Source organism: Taudactylus pleione, unplaced genomic scaffold, assembly GCF_031769625.1.
Source record: "Taudactylus pleione unplaced genomic scaffold, aTauple2 ptg000259l, whole genome shotgun sequence".
NCBI classification, from domain to species: Eukaryota; Metazoa; Chordata; class Amphibia; order Anura; family Myobatrachidae; genus Taudactylus; species Taudactylus pleione.
Genome location: NW_028284661.1, coordinates 285,698 through 299,520, shown reverse-complemented (window position 1 = coordinate 299,520; position 13,823 = coordinate 285,698). Strand labels below are relative to the sequence as shown.

Below are 13,823 nucleotides of genomic sequence, written 5' to 3'. Positions count from 1 at the left end.
AGTAGCTCAGATTATCATAGGAGATGTGTGCAGCTAGAAATCTGACTGGAGATAGGTGTAATAAGCTCCGATACTAATAGGTGCTACTGGGCCACAAACTGGTTATGGAGTGGTGTGGCAGGGTAGTTGGCTGGAACGTTACACTGAGGTGGACCAAGTTGCAAAGTCGCGGGCTAAAGTTGCTGTATTGCGGGAAACTGAGCGGCAAGGCCGCGGGCTGTTGTCGCAGCTTTTAAGTGGAATGGGCGGCTAGGCTGTGTGCTGATGTCGCAGCTCCTTAGTGGAATGAGCGGCAAGGCTGCGGGTCAATGTCGCAGCTCCTTGGTGGAATGAGTGGCAAGGCAGCGAGCTGATGGCGTGTCTTCAAGTGCCAAGAGAGGCAATGCCGTGACTGCAGCGATGACTAAACTGGAATACAGGGATGACGCTCACAGGGTCAAGGCAGAAGTTCTGAGTGGCAGTGATTCCTCACGACCACAAACAGGACCAGGGTCTTACACACAGGGTAAAAGCTATATCCGGGAGAGAGGAGTTGGGCTGGATGCCTTTTAAAAGAGAGACTCACAATTCAACAGCAGCCTGAGAATGAGAGCCTATATATTGTTAATTAGGAGCAGCTGCAGCCCGTCCACTTGGCAAAAAACGAAACCTGAGGAGGAAGCAAGCTGCAGCGGTGGCTTGTGACAGGAAATATGTAGTGTAGATAATATGTATTCTCTGAAAATACATCATTTTGATGATGATTGTTGAAAAAACACAAATATTATATTATGATATCCCTAAGCACCATATATCCAGAATTTCACATACGAGAGTGTATATATAAGTTGGGTTCCCTTCAGGGGAGTCTTAAGAGGGGAGGGGGCCCGTGTGCATTCTCCGCGAGGGCCCCCCCCCTCCTCCGACTGATGTGGATGGCCGGCCACTGCAGAAGCGGTAGACTCTGTTCACTACAGTGTGCCCAGAGTCTACTGCGCATGCACAGAACACCAGAAAAATGGCTACGGTGGCCATTTTCCAGTGTTCTGTGCAGCACTGACACCCGACGCTGGACCACGGACAGGTGAGTTTTAGATAATATGGGGTTGCAGGGTGTGCGGTGCCCCGCACACCATGCATCCATTGTAGATACGCCCCTGGTTCCCTTGTGTATTTCTACTAAAATACAAATGTTAAAACTTCAAAAGCCACTTTTATTGTCTATTTATTATAACTGCAATATGGCAACAAGGAAGCAGACACACACAATTGGCAGATGTTTGCAGTATGCGCATGCGTCTAGGTTGCAGTGTGCATGCACGAACCGCTCACTGCATCCGCAAAAGCGAGCGCAGTAAATACACAGACCCACGGAAAAGTAATTCACAGGAAGTGCCGTTTTGTGGGTGGTGACGGGGGGGTGGTCGGGCGAACGCAGCCAGTCCTGTGCGTTGGGACGCCATTTTAGGGGCGTGCATAAATTAGCTACTACTGTGCAGTGCACACAGGAAGTTGCCAAGATCATGAGCGAGGTCTGGTCAACCACTATTATGCAAATGTGGTCGATGGTTCTCGATGTTACCGATGTTTACGCTATCTTGCATACTCATCAGTCTTTGAGTAAAGGTAGAAGGGCAGTTTAATATGAGGCTGGGCGTCTCCATCTTATGCTGCTGTCTCTGTGCGTATGCATTGATTAGCATCCTCACAGCGGCCGGGTGTGTGCGTCTGCTAGCGTGCGCTACTTGCTGAATCAGACCCAGAGATTACTCTTAACCATTCAATGAAGGGAAATATGAAAGTACTGAAATGTAAATGGTTAATTTGATCATTTGGGTGTATTACTTAATGCACCAGCATATGCTCATTTAATTAGTCACAATGAAAAAATATTTACATATTTTTAAGTATGTGAAATAACATTGAGTTTTTCTCTTTAGGTCATTTATGTAACAAGAAACCCAAAAGATGCTGCGGTGTCATTTTATCACTACTACAAACTTTATATAATGTTACAGCACCTACCTATAACTTGGGAAATCTTCTTTGAGCTGTATATGTCAGGAAAAGGTACCATAAGATCTATGTCATTCATTTAAACTTTATTTATGTCAAACAATAATTTACTACAAGAACTAATGTAATTTAATGAAAGTATTTTGTTCTATTTAAAAGACACACAGTCGGTATGATAAAGGGAGAGAGAATATTATAGGGCTGATTCAGAGTTGAGAGCAAAGCAAAAAAAAATGAGTAATTGTTTATGCCTGCAGGGTAAATACTGGCTGCTTGTGCATGTAGCCAGCAGCGTATCGAGAGAGGAGGGGGCCCCTCCTCTCTCCCTGGCTGCTGTCAGCGAACTGACAGCAGCGGTAGACTACGGGCACTAGAGTGTGCCAAGTGTCTACTGCGCATGCGCAAAATACCAGGGAAATGGCGCGGTGGCCATTTTACCGGTGATTTCCTACTGCGCATGCGCAAAACTCTGTGAAAATGTCCACAGCAGCCATTTACCAACGTTTTGTGCATCACTGAGGCCAGGGGCGTATCTACCCACTGGCCAAAGGGGGGGCGCCATCCGGCAGTGCCACCAGCAGCCAAAGGGTGGACTACCCCCGATAGTCCTCCGGCCCCGCAAGTGTAGGGTCTCCCCTACACAGTTTACAAACACACAGCCGCCAGCGGCAGTTGTGTGTTTGTCATAGCAGCTAGCCAATGAGAGTCAAACAGACTCTCATTGGCTGCTGCATCGTCCATGGAGGGAGCCGGCTGGAGCTCACTCATGAGCTCCGTCTTCCCCCACAGCGGATGATGGGAGAGACGTCATGACGTCTCTCCCACACTGCAAGAAGAGCCGTGACGCGGAGCGGACAGCGGCAGTCGCATCAGGAGCGGGGATCAGGCAGGTTGTATTTTTTTTTCTTCTGTGTGTGTGTGTGTGTAAGCCTGGCACAGCGGGGGGGGACACTGTATAGGGATTGGCTGCTATTGGGGGCACTTTATGGGGGGGTGCCCACTACTGGGGGCACTGTATAGGGGGGTCACTACTGGGGGAACTTTAGGGGGGGTGGCCGCTGCTGGAGGCACTGTATACGGGGGACTAGTCCTGGGAGCACTGTATAGGGGGACTACTACTGGGGACTACTACTGGGGGCACTGTATAGGGGGGTCTACTACTGGAGGCACTGTACAGGGGGGATTACTACTGGGCATAGTTGCCAACATTCAGCTCCCTCCTTCTGGGAGGGAGCTGAATGCCTGCACACAGCGGGGGGTGTGGCCGGGCACTGACTCCGCCTGGATGCGGAATATAAAGGCCCCCGTCATCAATGCCGTCATCAGGCCCCCTGCTGCGGGGGGGGGTTTCTAGTTGTAGTTGGGGGGTCAGGCAGCAGCTGCGGGGCTTGCCTGCCTTTCCGGGGGGTCGGGAGGCTCCCGACCAAATCGGGAGGGTAGGCAAGCCTGTTACTGGGGGCAATGCAGCATTGGTGGGATTACTACTGGGGGCACTGTATGGGGGGGACTACTACTGGGGGCAATGCAGCATAGGGGGGATTACTACTGGGAGAACTGCATAGGGGGGGCGCCAGTCCATTACATTGCCAGGGGCGTTTGGATCCTTAGAAACTAGAGATGTGTACTGACCCACGTGTTTTGTTTCTGGTTTTGGATCTGGATCTCCCCTGGTTTTGGATCTGAATCTGGTTTGGGATTTTTTTCCTTGGTGTTTTGTTTTTCGGTTTTGGTTTTGGATCTGGATTTTTTTTCCAAAAATTATGAAAACCTCAAAAATCACATAATTTGGGCCTTTTTTTTGTTCCTACAGTATTATTAACCTCAATAACATTTATTTCCAGTCATTTCCAATCAATTTTGACCACCTCACACAATATTGTTCATCAACATAGGCATAGGCCAAACCAACTCACAAGTACGTTCAATAGAAAGTAACAAGGCAACACAGAAATTTACAAAAAATCTACATCGTGCACGGAATATCCTTGCTCGAAAACAATTAGTTGCCCCCAGCACATGCCTATTCTCACTGCCAAATCTATATTTTCCACATGGGGCTGCCCGCAGTGTCAGCAGTGGGGGTGCCGACAGCTGGTGTGTCGGCAGCAGGGGGTGCCGGCAGTGGGAACCAGCTCCATCTTCTTTTAGTTGTTTTTCCCTGCATTCAATGGGCTTAATGCTGATTGGCTGAGAGCCATGACAGATGGCTCTGTCAGCCAATCAGCGCTTTGCCCATTGAAAGCAGAGCGATTTCCAAAAATGGCTGCTCGAGGCAAAACCTCGAGATCCGACAGCAGATCGCGAAGTTTTGCCTTGGGTCCGGGGCAGGCAGGGAAGATCCCCGAAATTCAGGTGGATTCAGTTCTCTGTCACTGAAAAATGGGACATGACACTCCCCCCGTGTTTCTCATCACTCTGGGAACATTCCATTCCATATGCACCTTAATGCCCCAAGTAGTAGTGCCCCTCTTGCACTGCCCACTGTAGTTGTGCCATAAATGCAATGTCCCTAGGACATGGACAAGTAGTAGTGCCCCAGTAGTGCTCCTTATACAGTGCCCCCAGTTGTGGTCCCCCTTATACAGTGCCCCCCTATGCAGTGCCCCCAGTAATGCCCCTTTTACAGTTCCCCCTATGCAGTGTCACTAGTAGTGCCCTTTTTACAGTTCCCCCTATGCAGTGCCCCCAGTAGTAGTGCCCCCTATGCAGTGCCCCTTTTACAGTGTCCCCTATGCTGTTCCCCCATTAGTGCCCCTTATACAGTCCCCCCTATGCAGTGCCCCTGATACAGTGCCTCCAGTTGTGCCCTTATTCAGTGCCCCCTATGCAGTGTCCCAAGTAGTGGTCCCTATTATGCAGGCCCCCAGTAGTGTTCCCCCTATGCAGTGCATCTTATACAGTGCCCCCATTGCCCCCCCCTATGCAGTGGCCCCAGTGGTGGTTCCCCTTATGCAGTGCCCTTTATACAATACCTCCAGTAGTGGCCCCCCTTTTGCAATGCCCCCAGTGGTGCCCCCCTATGCAGTGCCCCCAGTAGTGACCCTTATACAGTGCTCCCCTATGCAGTGCCCCCAGTAGTGGTCCCTCTTATGCAGGCCCCCAGTAGTGTCCCCCCCTATGCAGTGCCCTTATACAGTGCCCCCAGTAGTGTTCCCCCTATGCAGTGCTTCCAGTAGTGCCCCTTATACAGTTCCCCTTATACAGTGCCCCACAGTAGTGGTCCCCCTATGCAGTGCTCCTTATACAGTGCCCCCAGTAGTGCCACTGATACAGTACACCCAGTAGTGGTCCCCCCAGTAGTGCTCCCTCTTATGCAGTGCCCCCAGTAGTGGTCCTCCCTATGCAGTGCCCCCTGTAGTGGCACTCTTATGCAGTCATGTCTGACTCTCATTGGCTGCTGAAACACAACGCCGACTGGTAGCGCAAGTGTACTACGCAGCACCAGTGTGTGTGTGTCTTTACTGGACCTGGACTGTGGCTGGCGGTGCCCAGGGAACGAGCCCCGGCCAACCCGCCCTGGTTATGCCATTGCTTTCATGAATTCAGATGATGTTAGAGGCGTGTTCTGCAAGTTACATCACCAGCAGTTTGTTCATGCTTGTGAAAGACTTCTCTGGGGGGAGCTGGCACTGCGCGTGAGCACAGTGGGCCTGATTCAGAGACGGACGCGTTGTTTGTTTTTTTGGTGCGTCCTCCTGGACGCTTGCATAGCTGTGGGTTACCACCCACAGCTTATGCGAGCATCCATGATGATGGTCGCGATGGTCAAGACATCGCGACCATCGGGCTTGCGACGAGACCCTGTGGTAGGGTCTCGCTGCCGCAAGCCCTGGAGTGATTTTGGCTCTATCAGAGCCAAAATCACTCCCACTGACATCACTAGTGATGTCAGTGGGGCCGGACCCAGACGGTAGGCGTTCCCATGGGAACGCCTCCGTCTGGGCAGCCACGCCCCGGCACGCCCATCAAAGGGGGCGTGCTGTCACTCACCATTGACAGCACGCCCCCTTTGGTGCGAGACCCCGAGCGACGGCTTCCCCGTCGCTCGCTGGGTCTCGCGCATGCGCACGATGGAGCAGCCTCAGTCATGCGCATGCGCAATTGGGTACCATCGACCCACTTGCGAGCATCCTGCGCTCGCAAGCGGGTCTGAATGAGACCCAGTGTCAGCTTCTGCCGCCAGCCATAGCCTCCATAGGCTTAAAGCAATTTACATAATTTGCTTTTTGGAGTTTTGTACATAGGGATCATAACGCAGTCCCTATTATTAATAATGTGGCTGCCATCTGCAGTGTTAATTTGTAGAGATGTGAGGCAAACCATTTTTGCTAGTTTTGGATCTGTTTCTCCTTGATGTTTAGATCTGGATTTGGTTTTGTAAAACGCCCTTGCGTGTTTTGTTTTGGTTTTGGATCTGTCTTTTTATTTTTATTTTTTAAATGATAAAAACAGCTAAATACACATAATTTGGGCCTGTTTTTGTTCCTACAGTAATATTAACCTTAATAACAATTATGTTCAGGTATTTCCAGTCAATTTTAACCACCTCTCAGCTCACAATATTGTTTTTACAACTTTTCACCAATATAGGCCAAAGGCTGCAGCGAGCTGGCTGGCTAAAATAAGCGGCAGAGCAGCGGCACAACCGCTCGGCAGTTTAAAAAAAATATAGGACATCTATGAAGCATTACCACACAGAAAAGAGGTGCAAGATGGAATTATCCTTGGGCCCTCACACCCACTCTTATGTGAGATATTAAAAAGGACATGCACACCTTAACAAACCAAGCGCTTTAGCGCCAAGGACTGATACTTTTGTGGCTGAAGTGATTGGTTTGTTTGGGCCCCCACAAAACAATTTTTTGGAAGGACTGCCTCCAATTATTAAGGAGGAGGTTGATGATGAGGGTGTTGGCAGTGGAGATTGCATGTGCTGGTCTAAACTGCTAGTAGCTGATACTGGACTGCTTGTTATTAATTTACAAATTAATATAATTTTGTTAAATACATTTCAAATGATGTAGATGGTTAACATCCCTACCTCTACTAACTTTGGCTTCACAAATGCTACAGATGCATTCACAACTATTGTCAGGATTTGTGTTTAAATAATTCCATACCCGATACGTGGCTTTCTGGTCTTATGTTTATGCATGACAATTGCTTTATTTTTACCAGGAGCAAGAACTGCTGCCACTGGTGGCTGATTTACACAAACAACATCCTCATTAACATCCTCATTAGCATCAGATAGGACACAAATATCCCCCTCGTCCTTCTTTTGTACTTCCTCCACACTATCATCCTCAATTTCTATTATTTCACTATCTGATACTAGCACAGCCGTCATGGCGTCAGTGATCCACTGTGCAACTGGTCGATAGCTTTCATACTTGCTTCCTCTATCAAAGGACTGTTTAATAGTCAATTGTTTTTTTAAACTACTACTAGTAGTAGTCTTCGTGGTCCCTTTGTGGGATGAAGATCCATCTCCAGCAGCAGCAGGCCTAGAGCTCACTGATTTTTCTGAGGAATCCTGGATAAGGGAAGAGTCACCTAGCCTTATCCTGTATGCAGAACTACCTCAGATCATTAGTGAGGATATTGATGATGAAGGTGTTGGCAGTGGAGATTGCAGGTGCTAGGATCTAGTTGAGGAAAGGAAGCTAACTAATGCTGGACTGTCTGTTGTTATTTTTTTAGCACCAGTTTCTGATTTTCTCAAAAATCTTCCATGAACTCGCTGAAAATTACATAATAGGGAGGAGGTTCCTAGATGGTTAAGGCCCCTACCTCTACTTACTCTGGCTTTACAAAGGATACAGATGGCTTGACAATTGTGGTCCGGATTTGGGTAGAAATAATTCCACACATAAGAAGTGTATTTTTTTGTCTTATGCCCAGGCATGACAATGGGCTTTTTCTCATCATGGGCAACAACTGTTTCCACTGGTGCCTGATTTACACAAACAACATCCTCATCAACAACATCCTTATTAGTGTCAGCTACACAAATATCCTCCTCACCCTGGTGCGAAGTGCATCCTCAATTTCTATGTCAGCATGTTGACTTGTGCTGCTCATCACCACATTTGCAGAGGGTGCACAAATGGTGGAAGGAGGCTCTTCTTCAAGTACAGTATTGGAAAGGTCAGGCTCTCACATGGCACCCGCGGACACACTTAGACTCTTCTCAGGAATTTATAACGTTTTTGAGTACACAGTTGGTTCCTGTGCCTTAACGATTTTCATTTTTTTTTAAACTTCTACAGGGAGAAGGGCTTACATCATCATAGGAGGCAGAACCATCAGTCATATATAAAGACCAAGGCCTTAGCCTTTCCTTGCCACTTTGTGTGGTGAATGGCATATTGCCAATTTTATGTCTTTCTGCAGTTTTCTTTCCCTTTGATGTTTTTTTCTTTACCACTGTAAAAGATTGGTTCATTAAATTTAGATGCCCTGACTTAAGCCCTCTATGCCCTTGAGCATCGGCTATAGTAGATGATGTTGACGGACTAGTATCATCATGACTTGTGGTAGTAGCTCTAGCATGTGGTTCCTGCTCTCCTCTCAACTGATCGTTCTCTATATCAACAAACAATGTGGGGTACAGCACACACCACAATTTGTACCATTTATTTATTTTTTTTAACTTTATTTTAAACATTGTTCACAAATGACACTGCGGAGTCACACCGCTTATGTGAATGCCCTGGGGTAGAACCTACAGTGTCACAATACTTGTATGAATATTACACTGCGGTATGATGAACCTACAGTGTCACAATACTTGTATGAATTTTACATTGTGGCATGATGAACCTGCAGCGTCACAATACTTGTATGAATATTACACTGCAGTATGATGAAACTACAGCGTCACAACTTGTATGAATATTACACTGCATTTTGAACCAACAGTGTCACAATACTTGTATGAATATTACACTGCGGTATGATGAACCTACTGCGTCACAGTACTTGTATGAATATTACACTGTGGTATGATGAACCTACAGCATCACAATACTTGAATGCATATTACACTGCTGTATGATGAAACTACAGCGTCACAATACGTGTATGAATATTACACTGCGGTATGGCCAGCAGCGTCACAGTGCTTTTATGGATACACTGGGTGGGTACGGTCTACAGCGTCACAGTGCATATATGGATACACTGGGGTACAGCACAAAAAAAAATATTTTACCTTTTTTTTTTTAACGTACTATTTTTTACTATTGACTTTTTTTTTTCAGCCCGTGGACGGACAGCACACCCCTGGATGGACAGCATACCCCTGGACAGCGCACTGGATGGACAGCACAACCCTGGGCAGTACAACCCTGTGATGGACATTACAGCACACCCCTGGATTGTACAGCACAGCTCACTAACTGGAGCACAGCACACCCCTGGACAGTATAACTCTTGATGGACAGCAAAGCACACCCCTGGATTGGACAACACAGCCCCCTAGACTGAGCACAGCACACCTTTGGATGGACAATACAGCCTTCTGGACAGAGCACAGCACACCCTTGGATTGGACAACAGCCCCCTGGACACGGAGCACAGTACACCCCTGGATTGGAGAACACAGTCCGCCCTGGATGGAGCACAGCACAGCCCGGAACTCAGCAAGGAAATGGCGAGAATCACCATGGGGAAGGACATATATACAATCCAAATCCCGAGAGGATGACGTTTTGCCTCGTTTTGGATTCCGAGTCAGGTGGGAAAACCCGAGCCTGACTCGGCTCCTACTCGAATCAGTTATGTTCGGCTAAAAACTGGACCTGCTCATCTCTACTAATCAGCACTCTGGCATAGATTTCTGTGAAATCTCCTGCATTGTGCTATTAGTACATAGCAACAGTTCATAAAATTATGCAGAAACTGCAGTTTCCACATAATATTATGTAAAAGCTTGATAAATAGGCCCATTAATCATATAAAATGGTGTGCAACCATGTCAGGTAACGCACAGCCTGGTTTGTTTGCAAACGAAGCGACCACACCAGGCAGGTGGTTAATAAAGTCACCTTTTACAGTGACACTTATTTTGCTTTATGTGATAGCTTTCTTGCAACTAAGAGCTTTTCAGTCTCACTTTATTTGTCCTTTTTGCAGTAATTTGTGGCTCGTGGTTTGATCATGTCAGGGGCTGGCACACCCACAAGGAGGAATTTAATTGTCTATTTTTATCATATGAGGAGATGATCAAGGTAAGCACAGTGTATTACTGCATTAAAGTGATATAATTGGTATTGTCATTCAGAGTGATTCTTCCAAAGTATTGCATATATTTATTCTCATATGGTGCAAGATGCTGCAAGCTTCTAAATATAACGCTTGTGAGACAACCTCAGAAGCAGGTACATTTATCAATTTCACAATTACATAGGAAATCATTATCTTAATTTTATGAAAAAAAAGCTTGATAAATATGCCCCTTTATCATATAAAATGGTCTGCAACCATGTCAGGTAACGCATAGCCTGGTGTGGTCGCAAATTGTACCTAGCATGGAGGTGTTCGGGAGATTGCAGTGTTGTTTTTGTATCCATGGAAATGCCACACTTCAATGTATTGGAAAATATACACAAATCTTGAAAAGACTAGTAAAAGAACTGTCAGTTATTTGTATTTCTTTCCTTCTATGTCATGTAAGATATTGTTCTCATCTAGGCATAATTTCATTATAAGAGCCCAAAATCCTAAATCACCTCAGCGCTCGAGAACCAATTGATCAATTCAAACAAGTCCACCTGCTGCAATTCACTAATAAGGAAAAATTAGCAAAAATAATATATAACAATATACCAAGAAAAAGAATGTGAATGCGCTGGTAAACATATATCATGGGCCGCAATTGATATTCAACATTAATGCACAATATTTATTCGAAATGCAATAAAAAACATGAATCTTAGCATGTAAAAGAGAGTATCTCAATAATATCTTAATTGTATACACTGGTATATATTACTCATTCAAGTAACATTGGATACATTTAAACATATAGATACATTTATAGACACAGTTAAAAATAACAATGCATCAGTATTGCATTTAGCTTCAGCATTGTTGATATCAAAATGCACATCCAGTTGTTGTAATGTCAGTTCTCATATAGAGGAAGGTCAGTTTATAGATGGAAAAGACCATGGGCGTTATCTTCCTATTGGCCTGGATGGCCCAGGCCTTGCCAGGGGCACGGGCTGACATCACTAGCACATGATCTCCTGTCTCCTCTGCTCTTAGCACTGTCCCACAGTCAGCTGCAGCAAATATCCCTGGTCTCTTCTGCTCTTGCCAGTGTTCCCAATTGATTGCAAGTATGTATTAGCCTTCTTATATGTCCCTTTATATCAGAAACATTTAAAATTAGGGAGAGTAAATTTTTTTCCCTAAATTTTTATTCCTAATATATCTCTTCCCCCACAATACCTAACACATATCAATCACCACTCACAAATTCCAATATGTCAACTGTGCAGGAAAAGAGCGTAAGCACCACATCAATCACAAAGCTCTATTCGCAAGGTAATTTGCATATATGCAAATTATCTTGTCCACAATGCATCTTGTTTTTTATAGATGCCCTCTTTTCCTGTGTTGTTGACATATATAAATTAATAAACAGTGCTTTTCATGTAGTAAGTGTTATAACTGAAAAAGAAAATTATATATATATATATATATATAGTCTCCCTATTTCTACAGGCATGTAAATTGAACTACCCCCAGTGTAAGTTTGTTAAATTTGTATTTTCTTCATTTGGGGGAACTGGCTGTGATCTTTATAGGTTGTGGTTAACCCTGTGTTTTGGGAATCAGACACGATCCATATGGACTGTCTTCATTCTTATGTGGGATAATACAAAAGATTCATGCGAGTTATCGTCCCAGTAAATTAATGGTGGAGTGAAGGTATCAGTTGTTAAAAAGCATAATGCTGTATAGATAGCCCAATTTGAATATATGTAAATTATGTTACCCAGAATGCATTTTGCTTGTTTTTGGTTCACTGTTTTTAAGCTTTTCCTGTGTTTTTTTTGCATAAAAAAATTTATATATAGTGGTTTGCAATAGAGTAAGTTCTATAAAAGATATATATATATAAAAAAGAGAAATAAAAATTATGCTCTCCCTATTTCTTCACGTGTGTGAATTAAACTACCCCCAGTGTGGGTTTTTTTTTTAAGTAGAAGCAGTCATTGGAGGGGGGTGCCAGTCCCTTAGTTTGCCAGGGGCGCTTGGACCCCTAGATACACCCCTGGAAAAGACTACTGATTTTTTTTTTCCTCCAGTGGGTTAGATCTGTATTTATTGCAAAAACTTTTGCAATACAGAGCAGAAACCTCCCGTTTGTTGGAATAGCAGCATATAGATTTAGTTTTGTAGTCCCTCTTTCCTTGCCGTCCTACAGCCTGAATAAGCCGGCCGTAAGCTGTTAGGTACGGTACAGTGTAAGGATCCAGTGTGACTGGTAACTTTATACTCAGTCTCTTATTCTCCTGGGCGGTCCAGCAGTCTGCTCGTGAGGCGCCAATCGCCGGCTGCTGGGTGAGGCACTATTCATAATCTGGAGTGAGCAAAAGGTAGTTACTGTCCAGTTCTTAGTTGGTATGCAGGGGACACGCTCTCTCAGCCTCACCTATTAAGCCGTATTACAGGGGCTGTAGACACGGGCCAGCAAACAATGTAGTTGTAGTTACCAGTTCTTAGTTGGTCAGTGAATAACATACAGTCCAATTGCAATAGGTTACAATCCAAAGGCACACAGCAACGCATTTCGGCCAGCTCTCTGGACTTTTTCAAGCTGAATAGCCTCTCCTTTGGATCCTCACTTTATGGGGCAGATTCAAGTAGCCGCAGAATTTCCCACGCGGCTAATTGCCGCGCTGGACTTATTCAATTAGCGGGGATTCCTCGCGCGGGTCCCCACAGTTGTAATTTACCTCGCACCTCATGTAGGTGCGAGGTAAAATCCGTGTCAAAATGACCAAATCTGCATCCTGATTTTACGGCACGGGAAAAAGGCTATTTAATTGAATAGCTCTTCCCTGTACCGCGGGAATTTAGGCCGGCAATTAGTTGCGGGGCAAATCCCGCGGCTAATTGAATCTGCCCCTATATAGGGAGAACCTCATTTCCATTGGTTTTCAGATAATTGGGAATTTTTAACCCTTACTATTCCATTTTTTCCAATGCTCTGAATAGAAATGTAATAGCAGCCATTGTAGACTTATATAATTAAAATATATTAAATACATAGTTACATATACCAATATTATTACAATCATTTCTCTGAATACGGTCCAGTCACTGTTCATATAAATGTAAAAAAAAATTATGAACAAATAGATCATATTTTGAAAATGAATTATTATTAGGAAACATTTCACACATTCTAATAAAAAATATATATATATATATATATCTATACATAAATAAATGAGAGAGAGAGAGACAAAAACTATATATAATATAATACACCTTCAATTATCTCAAATTATAAACAGTCTTATATATATATATATATATATATATATATATATATATATATATTACACACACATATTAATCCTTTTAAAATGGGATGCTTTTGTTTTCTCATTGGTAGAAGCTAGTTAAAGTATCTACTATAGCATAATTTATTCCTTATTTTATTTAACACTTCAGACAATATAATGTAATATCAGATCCATATCTTTAGACACGTACATATACACATATGTCGACCATACCGATGTGCATACTTAATGAAAAACAGCTAGCATTCAGACAGTCACATGTTCGCAAATGCTAATAGA

At 44.5% G+C, this 13,823-nt stretch overlaps 1 protein-coding gene across 1 annotated transcript in view; it reads left to right on the top strand.

The window, feature by feature from the left end:
• Positions 1–13,823, top strand: part of LOC148514735 (amine sulfotransferase-like) — a 57,035-nt gene that overhangs the window by 37,492 nt on the left and 5,720 nt on the right. The window contains exons 3-4 of the mRNA XM_088480990.1: positions 1,920–2,049; positions 10,135–10,229. Coding sequence (XP_088337116.1) covers positions 1,920–2,049; positions 10,135–10,229 — 225 coding nt within the window. The remainder of the gene's footprint in view (positions 1–1,919; positions 2,050–10,134; positions 10,230–13,823) is intronic.